General features: G+C 24.9%; 1 protein-coding gene across 7 annotated transcripts; it reads left to right on the top strand.

Annotated features, from left to right (window-relative positions):
* Positions 1-6,295: 6,295 nt before the first annotated feature.
* Positions 6,296-16,809, top strand: LOC112602220 (RNA-binding protein lark). 7 transcript variants are annotated; one of them, XR_003115100.1, is made up of 13 exons: positions 6,297-6,467; positions 6,555-6,895; positions 9,215-9,396; positions 9,538-9,774; positions 9,968-10,107; positions 10,243-10,287; positions 10,382-10,520; positions 11,432-11,485; positions 11,548-11,744; positions 11,814-11,864; positions 15,126-15,264; positions 15,782-15,914; positions 16,531-16,809. XR_003115100.1 is itself a non-coding variant. In XM_025350177.1 (11 exons), exons 3-11 carry the CDS (start codon positions 9,226-9,228, stop codon positions 13,890-13,892), a joined length of 1,077 nt encoding a protein of 358 aa, XP_025205962.1. In that variant the 5' UTR covers positions 6,297-6,467; positions 6,555-6,707; positions 9,215-9,225; the 3' UTR covers positions 13,893-14,217. The 7 variants fall into 7 exon arrangements, 6 of the variants coding, with proteins under 6 accessions (XP_025205960.1, XP_025205962.1, XP_025205958.1 ...); XM_025350177.1 differs by lacking the exons at positions 15,126-15,264; positions 15,782-15,914; positions 16,531-16,809 and adding an exon at positions 13,850-14,217 and having other exon boundaries at positions 6,555-6,707; XM_025350173.1 differs by lacking the exons at positions 15,126-15,264; positions 15,782-15,914; positions 16,531-16,809 and adding an exon at positions 13,850-14,216 and having other exon boundaries at positions 6,298-6,467.
* The last annotated feature ends 2,700 nt before the right edge of the window (positions 16,810-19,509 follow it).

Raw genomic sequence — 19,509 nt, 5'->3', positions numbered from 1 at the left:
AAAATAAATTTTAAATAAAAAATTATGTACATTTAATAAATTAAGTACTTATTTAAATGAATTTCAAGTATTTGAAATATTTTATTATCAAACTATTAATATTATGTGAGAATGTTGTTAGACTAACGGGATCTAAAAATCAAAATTCAATCATTGTACGTAGTAGTCGTTAAATTATCAAACGAGAATTAATTTCTTTGAATAATAAAATAACGGAGATGGTATTACTCAGGTCTTATCAAATTTATAAAAATAAATAAATTATTTTTTAGCTTTTTTCTATCAAATTCGTGCAATTTTAATAACAATTTAAGGTTTTATTATTTTGAGATTATTCAAAAATATTAATTCTAGTCTTAAGATACTTAATAAATCTACATTCTACAATTACACAATTAATTTTTCAAAGCACATAAATATTATTTCGAGCTATTTATGGGCATTTAATATTTTTATTTTTTTTTTAACATTTTAATAAAAATGTTTAGACTCAATAAAAAGTTTTTAAATCGAATACAAGATTTCAGATAAGTATTTCTTATAGCAATTTAATAATATTAAAAATATATTTCAATATGCTCAATTATTCTTTATTAGCTTCAAACAAGTTCAAATATTGACTAAATTTATCAAAAAATTAAAATTTACAAATTATTTTTTAGTCAAAATTATATTAAATTTTTGATTTTAATTATTGAGGTCTTAGAACTTACATAATTATCTATAAATATTTATTATCAAAAATTAAAATTTTTAAAAATATATTAAGTGAACATCTAAATTCAAATTTAAATTGGACACTATTTAAACAAAAAAATAACGGTTTTAGTTATTTTGTTGTATTTCTTAAATATTATTCTTGGGGGCTTGAAATTCTTACTTATATTATTATATTTTACTACACATAACGATTTATAGCGTTTAACGATAAGGTGGTATTACTTAAAAGTTAATAATAATAATATATTATATGATATAAATAAATAAATATATAATATTATAATAATTAATGATATGATAAGTTTGACATTTTTGTTAAAAACTAAGTCATCGTAACCGTATTGCTAATAAGTAATAACAGTATATTAAGTAATTATACAATATATGTGAATTATGAGTACCTATGAAAAATGTTATTATTTAAAAATGCTAATATCTCACTTTGAAATTGAAATAAAAAACAAACTTTCAAACACAAATATTTTCTTAATTTCAAGTTGTTAAGAATGTGTAAATTCAATATTAGTAAAGCAAACTACATAAAGTTAGTGGATTTTTTTGCTGATCACAATATTTTTATGAAATACGATTGTCAAGAGAAAAAAAAGCCGCTGACATCCTCTTGGCTGAAAAATTGATGAATGATGATCAAAAATACATGTGCAAAATTACATTAAATAATAATTGTTTAATATATATACCATTTTTTTAGTCATTTTTAAGTATTGAAAATTGAAATATTTTATATGTTAAACATCATTAGAAAAATAAATTTTTTTTTTTTTAATATCGATGTCTATTTATTTAAGAATTTAATACACGTTTAACTCTCACGAGTTGTTTCAGTCTTACAAATATATGTTTAGCAGTTTTTATTTAATATTTTTGGTTTTATTATTGAATGGATTTATTTATAATTAAGTTGAAAGATAATAACTAACAACATGTTTTTGTGTTTGGTGGAATTGTTATTTTGATATTTTAATTTTAAAGTAATTAAGAGCATTTTTAAACTGTAACGTTTTACACGCTTAAAACTCACTTTATATTAAAATTTGATAAAAAAACTTTCAAAAAGCACAAGTATATTATGTTGTTATCATTAAGTTTAATAATAGGTAATTTCAATTGAAAATTAATACTAATGAAGGTTAATGAGTGTTGCTGGATGGAAATTTGTTATTTTAGGTAAGTATTTCAGTATTTTTAAGGATGAAACAATATGTGCAGCTACAGGGTCTTACTTAAGAATTTTCCACCCCTGAATACAACATTTATGGCGCCCTTTTCAACACATTTTTTTTTTTTTTTTTTTAACACCATAAGAGAGTTTTTAATATCATAAGAGTGATGGCCAATTTTTATTTTACCAATGCATAAAATACATTTATTTTTTATATTAAATCGTGGTTAATTATAAAAACAAAAAATAATTATGCGGGTAATGGAGGAAGCTTTATTCCGTTTCTTCCCTATGTGTACGTCATTGATTGTTTTACTGATTTTTCAATGTTGATTTTTTTTTTTAATAAGTTATAACGATGAGTTAATACGAAAAAAAATTTATACATATTTTAAATAAAATTTAAAAATATATTATAGGTTCCTTATCCAATAATATATTTTTTTTATCTAAATCTACTCAGTAAACATTTAATATTAGAAATATAGCAAATATAAATAGGTATTGTTATGAATAAAATGTATATATCCACTAATAAATGTATATTATTATTATTATTTATTTCACAACATGAAGGATTATAATATTAGTGAATTCTGAATAGCTATATAGTTAATTGTAGTTTACGAGTATAGTGTACTAACTGTCATCTCTCCATGATCCTTGTAAAAACTGTAGTTTGTTTTTGTTATCTATATTTTATATCAACATAACGCATCATAGTATCATACTAACATAGTTAGCTATTAGATATCTTTATTTTTATTTATGTGATATGCTCTAATACCTTTAACTATGATGTACATTATTCATTAAGTATTATAGCCAATTTAAATTTTAACTTATATAATATATTTTTATTGATAATTCCACATATTTTAAAGAAATATTTAAATTCTTATATTCTTGACCAACTTGTAACTTTAAACGTAACTGTTACTGTAACTGTAACTTTATAACCGGTTAAAAATTTGATATTTCCAAATTATCTTACACCTTGTAACTATAGATAAATACAAATTTAAGTGTAACTTGTAACCAGTTATAATTAATCAATAAAACTTGTTCATCCCAGTAGAGTAGATACATCGAACATTTATAGACACTTAAGGATGTATCATATTTATATGTATAAATATAATAATCTAATAGTATCATAGTACCTATTCAGTGATAATATTAGATTATGGGTTTAATTTTATTATACTTATAAGTTATAAGTATCTATCAATGTTATCTGAACTTTAATAAAATATTGAATAGTATGATATAGGTTGAAACGCCAGTTAAAAAGCAATCATGATAATAATTTATAATTCAATGTATTTAAAGAACTGATTAATAAATTATATATTTTTAACTTATTTGTAAACCAAAATTTTACAGTTTAAATACCACAGATTCAATTTTATAGAATAAAAAAAAAAAATACTTAACCTTTGAATTCACCGCAGAATTTATAAATACATAATTCACTATAATAGGTACACATTTGGTAAAAACATAACTAAATGATATACAAATATTTTTCATCACGTCATGTGTATAGGATTCATAAATTAAAAATTATTTTGAAGCTAGGCCATAGTTTACAGAGAGAATATTTTATTCAAATATTTTCGATAATCACTATTTCATATTTGTCATTATAGTCAGTTTAAAATAATAAAAAAATTACATTTTTCTTTTCAAAAAACAAAATAAAAAGGTAGGTACCTACTGGGTTCCAATCTGTCGTACATTAGATATTAAGTAGGTCACTATAATCTATAGGTGTACTTTTAATTAAAATTTACAAAAAAAAAAAATACTAAAAAAATTTAAAATTTCTTATGCCTATAAATAGCTTAAAAATCATCAAAATATTCAGATTTAAAAAAAATTTTATTGTGAATAGAAAACAAGAATATAAAATTTTTGTGAAAATGTCAGGTTTTTATGGTTATACGTTTTAAAGTTACATCAAAAAAACAAAATTGATTTCATCAAAAATCAGATTTGTGTAAAATTTCATGGTTTTTTTTTTTAATTTGTTTGTTTTTCCTAATTAAAAAAAAATAAATACTGGGAAATTTTAAGTTTGACTTCTTTAAAGTACAAACTAAATCCAATTTTGTATTCAAAACCTCCCCCATTTTTTAAATCGAACCATTTTATCATGTTGCCATACAAAAATATACATATCATAATAAATTAATGAATACATATTCATTGCTTCACTTAGAATCTAAAATAATAATATTAAAAATATTTTTGTTTAAAAGAGACATAGGTAACCACCCAATCATAAAACTTAAGCTTAAATCCAATATTAATTTAAATAAATGTGTCAAAAAAAAAAAAAATACATAGTTTATACATAATAATTTGTTATAGACGAGCAAAATATAAACAAATTTATCCTTCAAAGAATTAGGAAAGACGATGATTTAATTAATGGCCCTCACAATTATTGTAATTATTGTTTAGTTTTAGTTAAATATTAAATTTTTGATATCTCAATTCAATTTTTATTATAAATAGTAATTAGCAACGCCTATTTCAATATTCATTCTGAAAAAATACTTAAAAATTTCAAATTTTCCATGACTAATACATTAAAATAACTAAGTTACATCTTTTATCTGCATTATAATTGTAATAAATGTTGTTTAAAAATCTTAAGTTAAAATATTTAATTAACTTAAAATAATTAAAATATACTTTGTCATTTCCTTTACAGTAAAAATCAAAATTATGAATAATTTGAATAATTTTACAGAATGACGATCAACACGGTAACACAACCAATTTCTGAATGCATAAGAAGTTGCCTACAAAATGTTCCTGAATATTATAAGCCTTTTTATTTACTGTAAAAATTAAAAATATTATTAAACATGCATATAATGCATAGTTCTATTTTGAAACAGTAACATATCCAGGAGAGAAAGATGCAGGTGACACATGCCCCTCCTCATTTGATTGAAATAAAATTTCTGTTAAGTAATTGTGAGACTATGAGAGCATTAAATGCATTTTTCTTTAGGTTTTTTTTTAATCTTGAATTTCTGGCCTGTGGCCGTTGTGGGAGAACTACCTTTAATTTACTTTCTCACTGAATCTTTTAGTTCAATTGCTAAATACATTTATGGATATTAAACAGGCTAGCTAAAGTATTATTTTTATTATATGTTGGATATAATAATTATTACCTTTATAAAATGGCCGAATCTTTAGTGCCTTTAAATCAGTGGATAATGCGTATGTTTAGATAATTCAAAACTTAAAAATGTTATGAAATTAAATATCTTAAAATTGAACTAATGCAATAATTGATATTTGGTATTTATTTACGTGAATATTATGTTTAAAAATGATATATTTTTACAGGTTTACTTTTGTTAGGTACTATATTGATTACATTAAGTCCAAAAATAAATATTATATTAAAAAAATATTTATAATATTAATCAACGTACCTATAAGACATTTTTGATCAATATACCTAGTATGTTATTTGAACATTTAGTGAATTTATGTTTTTACATAAATAAATTTTTGTAAATTTACAAATATCCTAAGGAGGAACTCAGAGAATTTATTAGAAAATAAATTTAAAATAAGTACTGATCTCACAATAATAGCATATCAACTACATATATAGCATTTCTCGAGAAGCTTAATTATAACTAATTTCCAGTATTGTCTTTATTAATTAAAATCTTAGTCACTGTCCTAATTTCTAATACTACAGTAGAAAAATGCTTTTCTTCTTTACGTTTACTGAAAAACGGTTGAGATCTAGTAAGAGCGCAGAAAGGGGTTAACAGGTCTAACTATGTCTCAAAAATATAAATATTCATAATAATATTTTAAATTACTAGATTTTTCAATACCTATTAGAAACAGGAAATTAAATTAAATTTTTTAAATTTTATTTATTGTACAATGCTTATTACTAATTAAACATATATTTTTACATAATATCATATCAAGTTATAATAATAGTATGAATCTTTTTTTTTATTTCATTTGTTGAATAATTTTTAATAAAATTTTACAATAATTGCTTTCAACTGTGATTAATTTTATTTGAATATAAGTTGATAAATAAGTATACCTTTACTCTTAAAAAGTAAGCTCCCTGAAGCCACTACTTCGTTGAAAGAATAGATATTCAATTATTTCTTAATGCATAAATGTATAGGTACTTATTAAGAGTACGGAGTTTCATCAGTCATTCGGGACTTAAATCATCTCATGTTGATCAGCAGTAGTAGTCTCCATGGAAGAAATAAACGACGATGGCAAGCGTTTGATTATTCCATGAATTAGGAAAGACGTCATGCACTCGCTCCCTCTCACGGCGGCGTCCGCGACTCATCAGTCATTACGCTCCATGCACTAACACCGACACACACACTTACATGCATTTACACGAAGGTACACAATTATACGGTTCACACACACCAGCTTAACTATTTCGTACTCAGCACTGGCCACTGACGTTTTAGCGGAGAATTGGTTCTCTGACTCCCACCATCATTGTCACCGACTTCACTTGTAGTATCGTATTCAATTCGTATGTTGATGACTAATTTTTTTTACGTGATTTTTATTCATTTTTGTCGCCGTTCTATCTTAGTATTTTTGACATCCAAACATCTAGGTACGTAACGTAAACCCATCTTGCCCGCCGTGTGCGCAACGCAACAACTATACAGCAGCTGCCGATCGACTGTCACCACCGTTGCCGTTGCTACTGCTGTTTTTGCTGCTGCTGCTGCTGCTGCTGCATTCTGTCGTGCTTCGTCTGTGTGTGGTGAGTGTATGACGTGGTGGCCCTTGTTGTCTTGAACACGCACGACAATATTGTAAATAACAACGAAAACAACAAAACTTGATCCACATCACAGTGTAGACGAGAAATGCGAGATTTTGACCACAAACGGGGCAGACAATTGGTTGACTGTACCACTGAAGAAGACACCGTTGCCGAGGAGACAGCCGGTCAGTATTTTAAGCCGCCCGGTCTCCGCGACTGCAATGTCCCACTCGCGCGATTGTTGTTAACGATGTTACAATAATAATGTGCTTGCGTACTGGATTTAATGTATGTTAGTTTTGCTTTTTCTCAGTAAATTCATTGTAGAGCCTGTCCAAAGCTCTTTAATGTCTTTTTCACTTTATATTTAATATTCATAATTTTTCAAGATTTTTATTTCTGTGTGTAAAAATCATTCTCAATGGATGGAACAATTCATACTTGGGAATCCTAATATAATTGGATGTTAAATTTTTTTTTACTACGTAAGTGATATTGTACCCATAAATAAATGCAGTGAGTCTATTTTAACATAAATTTTGTATCCAACACACCTCTCATATACTAAAATGTTTTTATTCATGTAAGTTTCAAAAAGTATTAAATTTTATATTTTTCTAGAGCTAATGCTTTTATGCTCTACCTAATTCATTTCCAAACAGGCTTTTTTTAAATAACTCTCAAATTTATTTTTGTATCAAGCACTTATATTGATATTAAATAAGAGTATTACCTATTTGTGTATTATTTGTTTTTTACAATAAGCTATCTTTTGATTTATTAAGTACTGACTGTTATCCAAATAAATAGTAATTGGTGTGACTAGGCTTTTATTTTAAAGGGAAGCTAGAGTCAGCAGAGTCTTAAAATCATACTTAAAGAAATAAAGTGTAGAGACAGTCATCTTCATACAGTTATCACTAGGGCACGGATGTTGTAGTAGTAAAAAACTACTAAAATTGATTGCAGTATTGCACTAAAAAATACCGAAAATTGCACTTAAAATATTAAAAATTACAACGTTTCGTTATAATTTGTAGATGTTTTATTTTAATTCTGCCAAAAAATATATTTTTTACATTAATTAATAATCTATACGTATTCTAAACATATTAAATATTTTAAATTTTAAACCTCATTGCATTGGACTATAAGTGCTTGTTTTAAATTTTCGAATTCGAACGCTCTTCAATTTGGAGCCAATAAGTTCTTATACCTCGAAAAACTTCGTTTTATGTCGGTTGATGTAAGTGGAGCGTTTCTATATACTGGAAATATTTAAGTATTATCTTATCTATACGACTGTCGAGTTTCGAATATAGCTAAAATGGTTGTATAAATGATTAAATTCAACAAAATTGCAATAAAATTCCAAAAATTGCAAAAAATTGCACTTAAAACTTTTAGATTTGAATTCGTACTTACATGAAACGTATTTAAAACTTACTTGGCAATAAATTGGAAAGGTAGAAGAAAAGTTGCAAATGCAACAACATCCGTGCCCTAGTTATCACACTATTCATTTATATGAGTATTAGGACATGATGAAACAAATTTTAACTTTTATAAAAAATAGTTCATCCTACATCAAAATACTTAGTTGTACCTTAATTGTATATATTAATTTCAATAAAATTAATGATAAATGTAACCTGCAGTAAATGTTATTTTGTTTTAGTGCTTGTGTATACTCATAATGTATAAACAAAACATTTCTCAAACATGTTTTATTGATAATACAATTTTAATCATTTTTCTAATATAAATTATATCACAAGTCTCTTCTCTGCATAATAATAAGATTTAAAAATAAATTCAAGTAAAAATATTAGGTACAAAAATAAAACATAAATATGTTTATTATGTATCAACAGTCAATGTACAATTATTATTGAGTGTTTACCAGATAAAAACCATTTGTCTATTGATGTTTTTATTAAAAAAAAAACAATTTATTGTTTTTAAATATTATTTGTGTTGTGATGTTAAACTGAATTTAAAGTGTTATTTTATACTCGACAAGACAGGTATTTATAAAATGATTACTGATTAGTATAGCAAAAATAAAGTAAACAATATTTACATATCATCATTATTCTAAAATTTAAATTATATATTATAACTAAACTGATAACCAAAATACTATTTAAAATACACATTTTTTTTAAAAATATACTTTACTTAACCTAACCTAACTTAACCTACCTACATACCTACCTACCTATACAACAATCTTAGAAAACAGTATTAGAATCTATAAACATTACTGTTAAAAAAAAAAAAAGATGTTTAAAGTTAAACCTAGTCATGTTCCAAAATATAAAACATTTGAAATTTTCTCAAAGCTCTTTTTCCTCCCATAAAAACCCCTTTTCAATCCAAAGTCAAGTCATCCGGCCGAAATATACAACAGCACGTGGCCTACATTATGTATCAACTCAATTTTTAATGAATTTTAAAAACATTTTGTATTGTATATAAATATAGAGTATTATTTTTTACAGCAAAAGAAAAAATGCCGTCTGATACCGAAAGTAACACAAGTTTTAACAATAGCAGCGTAAGGACTTTTAAGATTTTTATTGGAAATCTTTCTGAAAAGACTACATCTAACGATATTAGACCTCTGTTTGAGAAGTATGGCAAAGTTGTTGAATGTGATGTAATGAAAAATTTTGGCTTTGTTGTAAGTATTTAAAAATTAATACATAATTGTATTGTTTTTTGGTTTTAGAACTTAATAAAATTATAAACAATTAATTTGTGTACAATTACATAATATACATTTACATTTTATTCACCTTAACATTTTAATTTTCTAATTTAGCATATGGATGATGAGAACACTGGCCGTGCAGCTATAAAAGCTTTGAATGGTACAATGGTTAATGATTTAGCCATGAAAGTTGAAGCTGCCACTAGTCGTCGTGGTCCTAATACCCCAACTACAAAAATCTTTGTTGGAAATCTTTCTGAAACAACAAAAGCCAATGAAGTACGAGAGTTATTTGGTAGATACGGTACTGTGGTTGAATGTGACATTGTCAGAACTTATGGTTTTGTGGTGAGTGTTAATCTGTTAATTGTATTTTAATTTATTGTAAATAATATTATATTTGACTTATATCAATTTAAAATATGTAATTTTTACCTCTTCTTTCATTTAATTTATATGTTATATTTCAATAATTTTAAAATTTTTTTAAATTTATATTGTTACACAATATAACTTTATTATTGACTTTAATTAACTTTAGCACATTGATTCAACTGATGTAAGCAGACTTATTAAAGATTTAAATGGACATATGTTGGATGGTCAACCAATCAAAGTCCAAATTTCAAATAGCCGTGTTCGTCAAAGACCTGGAATGGGTATGCCAGAGCAGTGTTATAGGTATATACTGTTTATTTGTGTAGTTTAAAGAAAATGTGTTTAGAAGTAACTTGCTAGTCACATGTTTTGTTGTTTGATATATAAAATAAAAATGAAATTAATTTCATTGAAAATGAAACGGGAAATTTTGTTCAGGTGCGGCAAGGGTGGCCATTGGTCTCGGGAGTGCAGTCGTGAAGGGTGAGCCTTACAACTTATTTCGCACATTGTTCTTTAACTTAAGATATGATTTAAGAAAATTTAAATTCATGATTAAAATTCATCCTTTTTTTAGGTATGGATATGGAAGAGATGCTTTACCACCACTTCCACCACCTCGTGCCTTACTTTATCCACCACCACCTCCGCCTTCATTTGTTCGTGATCGCATTCTTGGTTCTTATGGTACTGGTTTAAAAACTGATATGACAAGAGTAAGTAACATTTAAACTGTTACTGATTAGTGATAAATGAAATGTTAAAATATTTTTAATTTTGGTTCAAATGTACATTTTAATTAAACTTATCGAGTAAGATATTACTAGCATTATATATTATATTTTTTCATGTGGAAAAATAATTTAAAGTTTAATTATTTGAATCTATTTAAATCTAAAGTTTTAATTTTAAATTCAAAAAGTGATCTTTACTTTAGTGCAGTGGTTTTCAACTTTTTTAACAATATGGCACACTTAATCTCCTAAAAAATGTTCACACTATATCAATCCATATAATAAATGATTTAGCCTATCTTTATGTTTGATATTCATTACTTTTTACTGAATATTGATAATAATACTAGTGAATACATTCTTATAAAACTATTAATATATTTATTGTGACATCAATTTAAAACCACTGCTTCAGTGTTACATAATTAAGTCTAACTTAGCAAAATATTCAAAAATTATTTCTGACTCTTATGTCAATAATTCTGACAATTATAGAACTGTTGTGACATAGTTTTCAATTTCACAGCTCTGTAATTATTATATTTGTTGTCTTATAATTATTGAATAAATATTTTAATTAAATAAACCCACTTATTTTAAAACATCATTTTTGTAGAAAGACAACAAAAGAATTATACTAATAAAATGTGAATACTTCTATATTATCTAGTTCAGTTAAAAAACCTTGTACTTTAAATTAATTGGAAAAACTGAATTAATCAAAAAAATATTTTAACTAAAATTATTTTTTTATATAATAGTGATGAAATTTAATTCAATGTAATTAAAAGAAGTTCTTTTGAATTTATTTCAATTGTTGGTATATACTAAATAACTACGTAAAACCACTTATGTTTTGTAATATTTATTATTATATGTTTTCCCTTTTATAGATGGATGATTATTCAATGTTGTCACATTCTGAACTTGGTGGTCATATGTATGAAGTAAGTATTTAAAAATATTTAGTTATATCCCATTTATTTATCTCAATTAATTTTGATTTTAGACTGAAGGCCTGTATGACCGTTATTATGACCGTAGTCTAATGAGAACAGCCGCTGATGGTTATGGTATGGATAGAAGAATGCCAAGAATGCCATCTAGTCGTGATTATTTATCATCATCTACACGTATTGGAACAACTATGCGTGACCAAGATTATGTATTTACACGCCGCTCACCATTGTCTAGCAGTCGTACATCGTAAGTATTGGAATAACAATATACAAATATTATCAGCATAATTGTATGTCGTTTCGTTTCATTTAATAGTTCATCTCATGCATATGATGATTTCTCTAGAGATTCTTATGATGATCGTCGGTAAGTTTTTAATTAAATTTACTTAAATTCTAAAAAGTTATTTTTAATGTTGGAATGAATACAGTTATAAGAATTATTATTCATAATTTATTTATCCAAGTGATCAAATAGATTGATTGATAATATTTTATAACTGTAATATAATGCTTTATTATGATTAAATTTAAAAATAAATATTAATACTTGTTATAATAGTATAATATACTCAATTTCTATTTTTTTAAAACTGCCTCGTGCATGAAAACTAACCGTCGAACGACTCAATGCTTTTGGATAGCTTTAATATTAATTGTTATAAATGGGGCTGGGTGATTGTTGACTTTGACAATTCATTGTAATAATTTGTAAATAATTTATTATTACAATAACTGTTACGAATTAAATTAGTCATTTTTTTTCAGTAAAATCAATCGATTTTTATAAATTGAAATTTACAATTAGTTAGTTGATTACCACCCAGCCCTAGTCATAAGGGAATGTGTGAACCAAAATAGTTTTTTAATGTACTTTTAAATAGAATAGAGTTTGGTGTACTAAAAATTAAATATTTTCAAATTTAAATTCTTATATTTAATCATTAAAAAACCTTTTTTAATATTATATCATAATTTGTTTTGTGAGATAGGTTATTTTTTTACATGTTTTGTATATTTCCACATATATATTTAACACTTGAATGAACATTTAAACAAACTTTGTGCTTATTATTAACATTAAAAATCAGCTTCACTCGCAGTATTTCAAAAATTTTAATATTCTTAGATAACTTAAATTTTTTTTTTAATTTTAAGGCTGTTTTTTATACACCTAGAATATTTTATATAAAAAATTTGTGGTATATAATATAAAATTTCCAATCACTGAGTACAGTTAGTACTATTTAGCAGAGTAGAGCGTTATTTAAATGAAATTTTATTTAGATAATTATTAATATAACATTTTATTCGAAAAAATTATTATTTAATTAACAATTATTCAAATAAATATCTAGATAAAATTTGCATTACTCTATACTAGGTATAGTAATAACATTGACATCGGTGTATAGTTACTATTGAGCTATGTATATACTACATACATGTAGCCTTACTATAAGAATTATAATCATTCTATAATATATATTTTATATTAATATTAAGTTCTAAAATGATTCGAATAATTAAAAAAATAATGAAAATATTTCAAATAATTATCCAAATAAAATTTTATACAACTCTGCTATTTATACTCTGTCTTAAACTAGAATACATCAGTTCTGCACTCTTTTATCCCCTCTTATCAGTCATTACTATCTACCTATGCTATTATTTGAGAGATGTACTCCACCTGGCATAAACCAGTTGTTGCCTGAGTATTCTACTTTAAGACTGAGTATAGTGACAAAATCATCAAAACTTTAAATTATTCCTGGAAAATAAATGTTGTTTATGGATAAAAGTTCTAGAATTATTTAATATTTTCTTTAATATTTTGTCCAAATTTCAAGATATTTCTAAAGAAAAAAATATTTAATTAGTGTAAAATATTTCATGTACAACCTTTCTTTATTCTATCTTGACAAATAACAATAACAAAATTAATTTTAACTTAAGCCATTATTTTAATATTTTTTATATTAAGAGGATGCTATACTCAAAATTTAAATGGTGTAACATTCTCTTAATGTCTGAAGATTAATCAGTCAAGTTTTTTCATTTGATGTTATTTTGAATATTGAAAAATCTAGGATGATTATTGTTTGTATTTCTTTTATTTTTATTTTCAAAATAACATGAAAAAACTATAATGTACTACTTTTAGATTTTTAATGAAGTTAAAATTTGTTGGCTTTTTGTTTTATTAATTTAAGTATGCATGCTTATAAAGCTTATAATATTATTTCTGTTTGTTTGTGTGTATGTGTGTATGTTTATATGTATATATGTGTGTGTTTATATATAAATGTATTTGGTTAATCCCCGATTATGTTTTTCTTTTTCCGTCAGAGTTTCGGGATCTCGCGGTTCGTCGCGTTACACGCCGTATTAAAAAAAACCGTGTATATATTATCGTGCCGCCGCCGTATATTCGCGTCGCCGGATCGGATTACCGTACACTCACACATCGCCGACCGTCAACATTTTTTTATTTAAATCGGCTCAAGTTTTTAAGGAGCCAAAACTACATTTATGAAGTCTTATAAGATCATTTGTCTACATAGGTTTTTTTTTTTAGGTTTAATTAAAAACATATAATTTCTTAGTGTCACAAATTACAATTTTATTTTATTTATAGGCATTAGACATAAAAGGTTAAATTATCTGGGCTCTTAGATTATTTATATTGATTCATATTTTCTACCTTAGATGTAAACAAAATAATTTTCTATATAGAATTATTTTAAGGTTTATTGACTATGTTTTTTTTTAAATATCACTATAATCACATCAATCATATATTAATAATTATTTCTGGAATTTCTGTTTGTCGAGTTATTAAACAAATTTTCTTTAGAAAATTAGAATGTAAGCCTTTATAGTCAAAGGTCTTTACAGTTAGGTTAATGTATTGATTAAATTACTAAAATATATTAATATTGTAAGCCCAAATAATCTTATGACAACATTACATTGTAATTCTCATTGTAAAAAATTATAATAAAATAAAAATAAGTATAATAAATACTATCTAATTTTGTAGTCCCTATATTCTCTTATATATTAGTTAAGTGTTTTTTAGTTTGACCTTTACAGCCGACCGATCTCGTAGTTTGCCGAAAACGTGATATTTCCGTACACTGTTCGATGTGTACGATGTTCCGAAGACTATTTGAACGAAGCCGGTGCGTTTGCGATTCGTGTAAAATACTCATTCTTAGGTAAACAAACATTAAATTCATTTAATTTGTTCGTCTGTGTGTATTTCAATATCATTGAATTGAAACAGACCACACATTTACCAAGTAAACTTGGTCGTCGTGGTTAAATCCGTGCGGTAAATATTTTTTTTTTTTTTTTGAAAATGATCATTTTTAATTTTAAATTAATGATTTTTAATATCAGTTTTATACAATGATCATTTTAAATAATGACTCCAACATTTATAATTTTGTATTTCTTAATTAAAATACATAAAGTTATGTCTAATGTTGAGTACAAATTCATCTTAAAATTTAAAGTTTTAAAAATATTTGAATATTCTATGCAAAATTATATTTATATATAACTTATATTAGTTTTATTAGTTTTATACAATTTTAAGATGTTGGTTATTATGTTACAGAATATTATTAACATGTGGCTGAATATGGTCAATGTGGATAACACTAACCACTGATCATACTACAAAATCATGCATTTTTATTATGAATCATTATGAATGTCATCTTCTGATGCATTTTTATTGATAATGATAATCATTGGTTAGTTATTTATAATTATTATTAATAGAATATCACACCCACATGACTTGTTTCTTTCTTATTAACATATAACATAGCAAATTGTACATTCACTATAATCTATTTTATTATCCATTATGTTTAATTGACTAGTTATAAAACTTAAATGTAATATGGGCTTGATAAAATATTAGTTTTACTTATAAATTTTGTAATAGGTCAATTCAGTCTAATTTTAAGAATGAGATTCTAAATGGATTATTAAAAATGTAAAATTTTCCATGTTATATGTTTGTAAAATGAAGACAACATATGTGGGTGTTGTACCTTTAAAGTTTAAACATCATTAATCATAAAATTTGTTATATTAAATTTTATTTTGTAAAAAAACAAAAAGATTCTTACAAATAATTTTTAAAAATATATGAATTAATATTAATTTACCAAAAAAAAAAGGGTTGCTACTTTAAATAATTTTCCTAAATAAAAATTAATAATAATAAATTACTTATAAAAGGTTACTTTCATGTCTTCGCAGAAACTGAATATTGAATCATTTGATGGATGCATAGATCTACACCATTCTTCTTGTGGCTGCCTTTCAATCAAAAATTAAGCGTCACATGTTACAATTTTGTTTCGTAATATGCCACAAATATTTATTGTATTTGGTAAGGTTCAAGTTTGTTGGTCTGTATGTATGTATATATTATGATTGATCTTGTAAATAGATCAAAAGTTATGTATGCAATACCTTTTTTATAACTGTGTGCTAAAATTTATCTTGATTGTGTACAAGTTATGTACACTATTTTCATTTAAAAAATAATGTTTTATTACCAATTAATTTTTAAAAAGTACTTTTAATAATAAAAATATTTATTCAAACTCAGATTAACTATTAGGCTATATTTTCTTATAGATACTTAGAATGGTTTTAATATGATTAATGTTACTACATGAAAACATAAAATGTCTATTGTGTAATAGAAAAATCTGAAAAATAGATATTGAATTATTTTTTATTTAGATACAAGTTTTAAATAAACTTAAAACTTAAATTAATTTTTATCATCACTTGAAAAATAAATAATAAATTTATTTAAGTATTTATGTAATTGTTCTCAATTACTATTCTAATATCTTACTAAGAATTACTACAGAATCAAGTTTTAAAACTAGAAACCGTTTTTTACTTATACGATGAAAAATGTCATGTGTTCCAATATTTCCGAGAAGGTATTTGTTTTAAAATTCGAAAAAATTGATAATGTTTATGTTTTTCAGAGTTTGGTATTTTATGTATGGAGTACCAATGTTACAACTGATAAAGCCCTAAAACTAATGAGCTTTAGACATATTCTTATCTATAAGAATATTGTAAGTTGATTTTATGCTCTGAAATGTGTGTTTGATTTTCAACAATTCATATGTTTATCAATCATTTTAATTGTTATTTAAAAATTATAATATAATCTTTTTACAATAAACTATAATTGTACTTAAGGAGAGCTGAATAAATTGTTTCATAATTTTTTATTTTTGAAATAAATATAAATAGTTTAATCATTGTTGTTAATTATTTATTCCTATATTAGCTGTTTTCATTTTATTGTAGTTTAAATATGAGTAAAAATTATCTATACAGCCAAGACATGATAACTTGAAGTTAAAGGGGGATAAAATATCACTCCGAGATATGTAATGTAATATAATTTTAAAATTTTACGACAAAAACGTATGATATTTATACATACGTATTATTTATTATACACATTAAATAAATAATTTTTTATTAATATTTAGCTGATTTCCCCCGATTATACTCGTAAGTTGCTTAATTTTTTCGGAACCTGACATGTTTTATCTTAAAAGTGATATATTTTTGTCTTCTCATAAAATAAACCATTTAATTAAATATGCTACTATGCTTGGATACTTGGCTGGTTTCGAGCTTATATTGTCCAGTTTTTTTTTTTATATTTTCCGCCTTATTTAAAAAAAAAAATGTTGACAGCGTAGTGTTTGGTGAAATATTAAATTCTTTCGCAATGTCTTGTTTTTTCCGGTTAGCTTTCTCCATCAATTATATCACATGAACTTTGTCAACTATAATTAAATAATTTTATTTTCGTTTTTGAGACATTTTTAAAAATATACAAAAATACGCACGATAGACATGACACTATAGTTAGACACATTATATTAACCAGTATAATACTGTTATTGTGCATTTGTTAATCAGTTTCTATCTACTCGTTTATTGTCTTTATTAAATAGTTGAGTAGATAAAATAATATTTTGACGAAAATATTTAGATTTAATATACTTCAACTAAGCTATTTATCATAATTGTATGTTCTAGTTAACAAGATTTAGGTACAATTCATCGAGTGTTGTAAAAATTTATAGAAAAATCAAAAAAAAATCGAGTTGTCAATTTTTTCAAGTTATATAGCGAATCGACTGTACTACCATGATTAGATCAATAATAAAAATCATAGAAATTACTCTGTATAAACTTGAATGGTAGATTTTGAGTGTATATTTGGATTGTCATTAAGAAGTCAGTGTGCCCACACTGGATAAAAGTAGATAAGTGCAGGTCATACTCCTGCAAGTCCATTTAAGTCTTCTTTTTTTTTTTGAGTCTATTGTGAGGACAGGCATTGATTTGGGGGTATAACGCCAAGTAATAAAATTAAAATACCTATTAGATATCGAAAATTGTATGATTAGTATGAGATAATGATTTTTCCGGGAAGCCACTAACATCTGATATTAAATGGTGAACTGCAGGTAGTTTCAAAACTCCGGTAACCTGACTCGGAGCGAATCGAACACACTTCATTATGGCTTTGAGACATGATGTTTGAAGTATATTAATTTATTTTCCAGTTGGAGATTCAGTTAGTTGTAAGATGCTGAAATCCACATTATTCGAAGATATGTTGCATTTTCATTTATATACATTTGAACTAAATATCTGAGAAGCAAATTTTTTCAATTTTTCGTTTTGTAAATACATTGCAGCTATTCTGATGTGTAAATAGTAAATACATCAACATTTCAAACTTCGCGGTAGTGTCATTTCTGTATATTTAACACGACTCGAGAGAGTTAACTTATATTCGTCAGATAAACATGTTAACAGTTTACACGGGAGAGTTAACCACCCTTCGAACTTTTTTACATGCGAATGTACAAAAAATTATTTTAACAGTTCTTGTTTAGATAGAATGAAAAATACATCAAAATTGTTTTACCTAACTGTTCTAAAAAGTTAATGACGGACACAAAAAATAATACATTGTAGAACCAATACATACCATACGCTTGGCATAAATCGTAATATCTATTAGCCATTAGGGAACAAGTAAGTATTTTCAGATTTCTGAAGCACCTGCTAATGACCAACAATTAAAATCATTAGTTTCTAAATTGTTTTCGTAAGATACGGAAATCAAAATTTTATTTTTGGTATTGACGGTATATTATTATTTCAGTAGAAACCGATATCACTTGCATCACCCGATATATCTACGTATAAAATCATAGGTAAGTATATATACCTACCTACCTAATCACAAATTGCTATTTTAGTATATTAGTCCACGATTCAACTAAAACAAAATGTAAAAAAGCATGTTAATTTTATAGCCGAATAATAAAAAAAAAGAAACATTAAGATATTTTATTTTATTTATATGTATTATTCTTAATCCAGCTGGTTTTAAAATAATTTATGTTATATTATATGGATTGATCTAGGACAGCGATTTCCAACTTGTATGCCGCAAGCTCATTTCAGGATTATTATACGGCTCGTACAAAAATGAAAAAGATTATTTACAGTTTATTTTACCTAGTTAGAAAAGTAAAAAATTGCTCTACGCATAAAATTACTTGGTACACTCAATATATTGGAACTTACTCCAGCATTTTCAAAAATTAAAAATAAAGCTGAGAAATATTATTTTATGTTGGGATTTACAGAATACGTAAGTAAACAGCTCATTTCTCGTATGAAAAAAAAAAAATTAAAAACCTATACTGATTATGCTTAACAAATGACCATATCAACTATGTGATTAGAGCGTTCATAGGTAATTTTGTACAGAAATCGAAAAAATAATGACCAATATCCAACAGTAAAAATCACATTTAGTGTTTCATTAAGTATTAACAGTTGTAATTTCATTATTTTCTGATTTATAACATTTTTAAAATAAGGCGAGATATTTTTAATTTTTTTCTGACACGAAT

Source organism: Melanaphis sacchari, unplaced genomic scaffold (genome assembly GCF_002803265.2).
Source record: "Melanaphis sacchari strain LSU unplaced genomic scaffold, SCAv2.0 Contig85_pilon_pilon, whole genome shotgun sequence".
In the NCBI taxonomy this organism is placed as follows: domain Eukaryota; kingdom Metazoa; phylum Arthropoda; class Insecta; order Hemiptera; family Aphididae; genus Melanaphis; species Melanaphis sacchari.
This window is presented reverse-complemented; position numbering and strand designations above follow the sequence as displayed.

What these genes read in the sequence shown, in the direction of transcription:
- LOC112602220 (XM_025350173.1), top strand. Translation starts at nt 6,814, where the DNA reads ATGCGAGATTTTGACCACAAACGGGGCAGACAATTGGTTGACTGTACC. An exon ending in TGAAAAATTTTGGCTTTGTT is followed by an intron (nt 9,397 to 9,537) that starts GTAAGTATTTAA and finishes TTTCTAATTTAG; the next exon opens with CATATGGATGATGAGAACAC. An exon ending in TTGGTGGTCATATGTATGAA is followed by an intron (nt 11,486 to 11,547) that starts GTAAGTATTTAA and finishes TTTTGATTTTAG; the next exon opens with ACTGAAGGCCTGTATGACCG.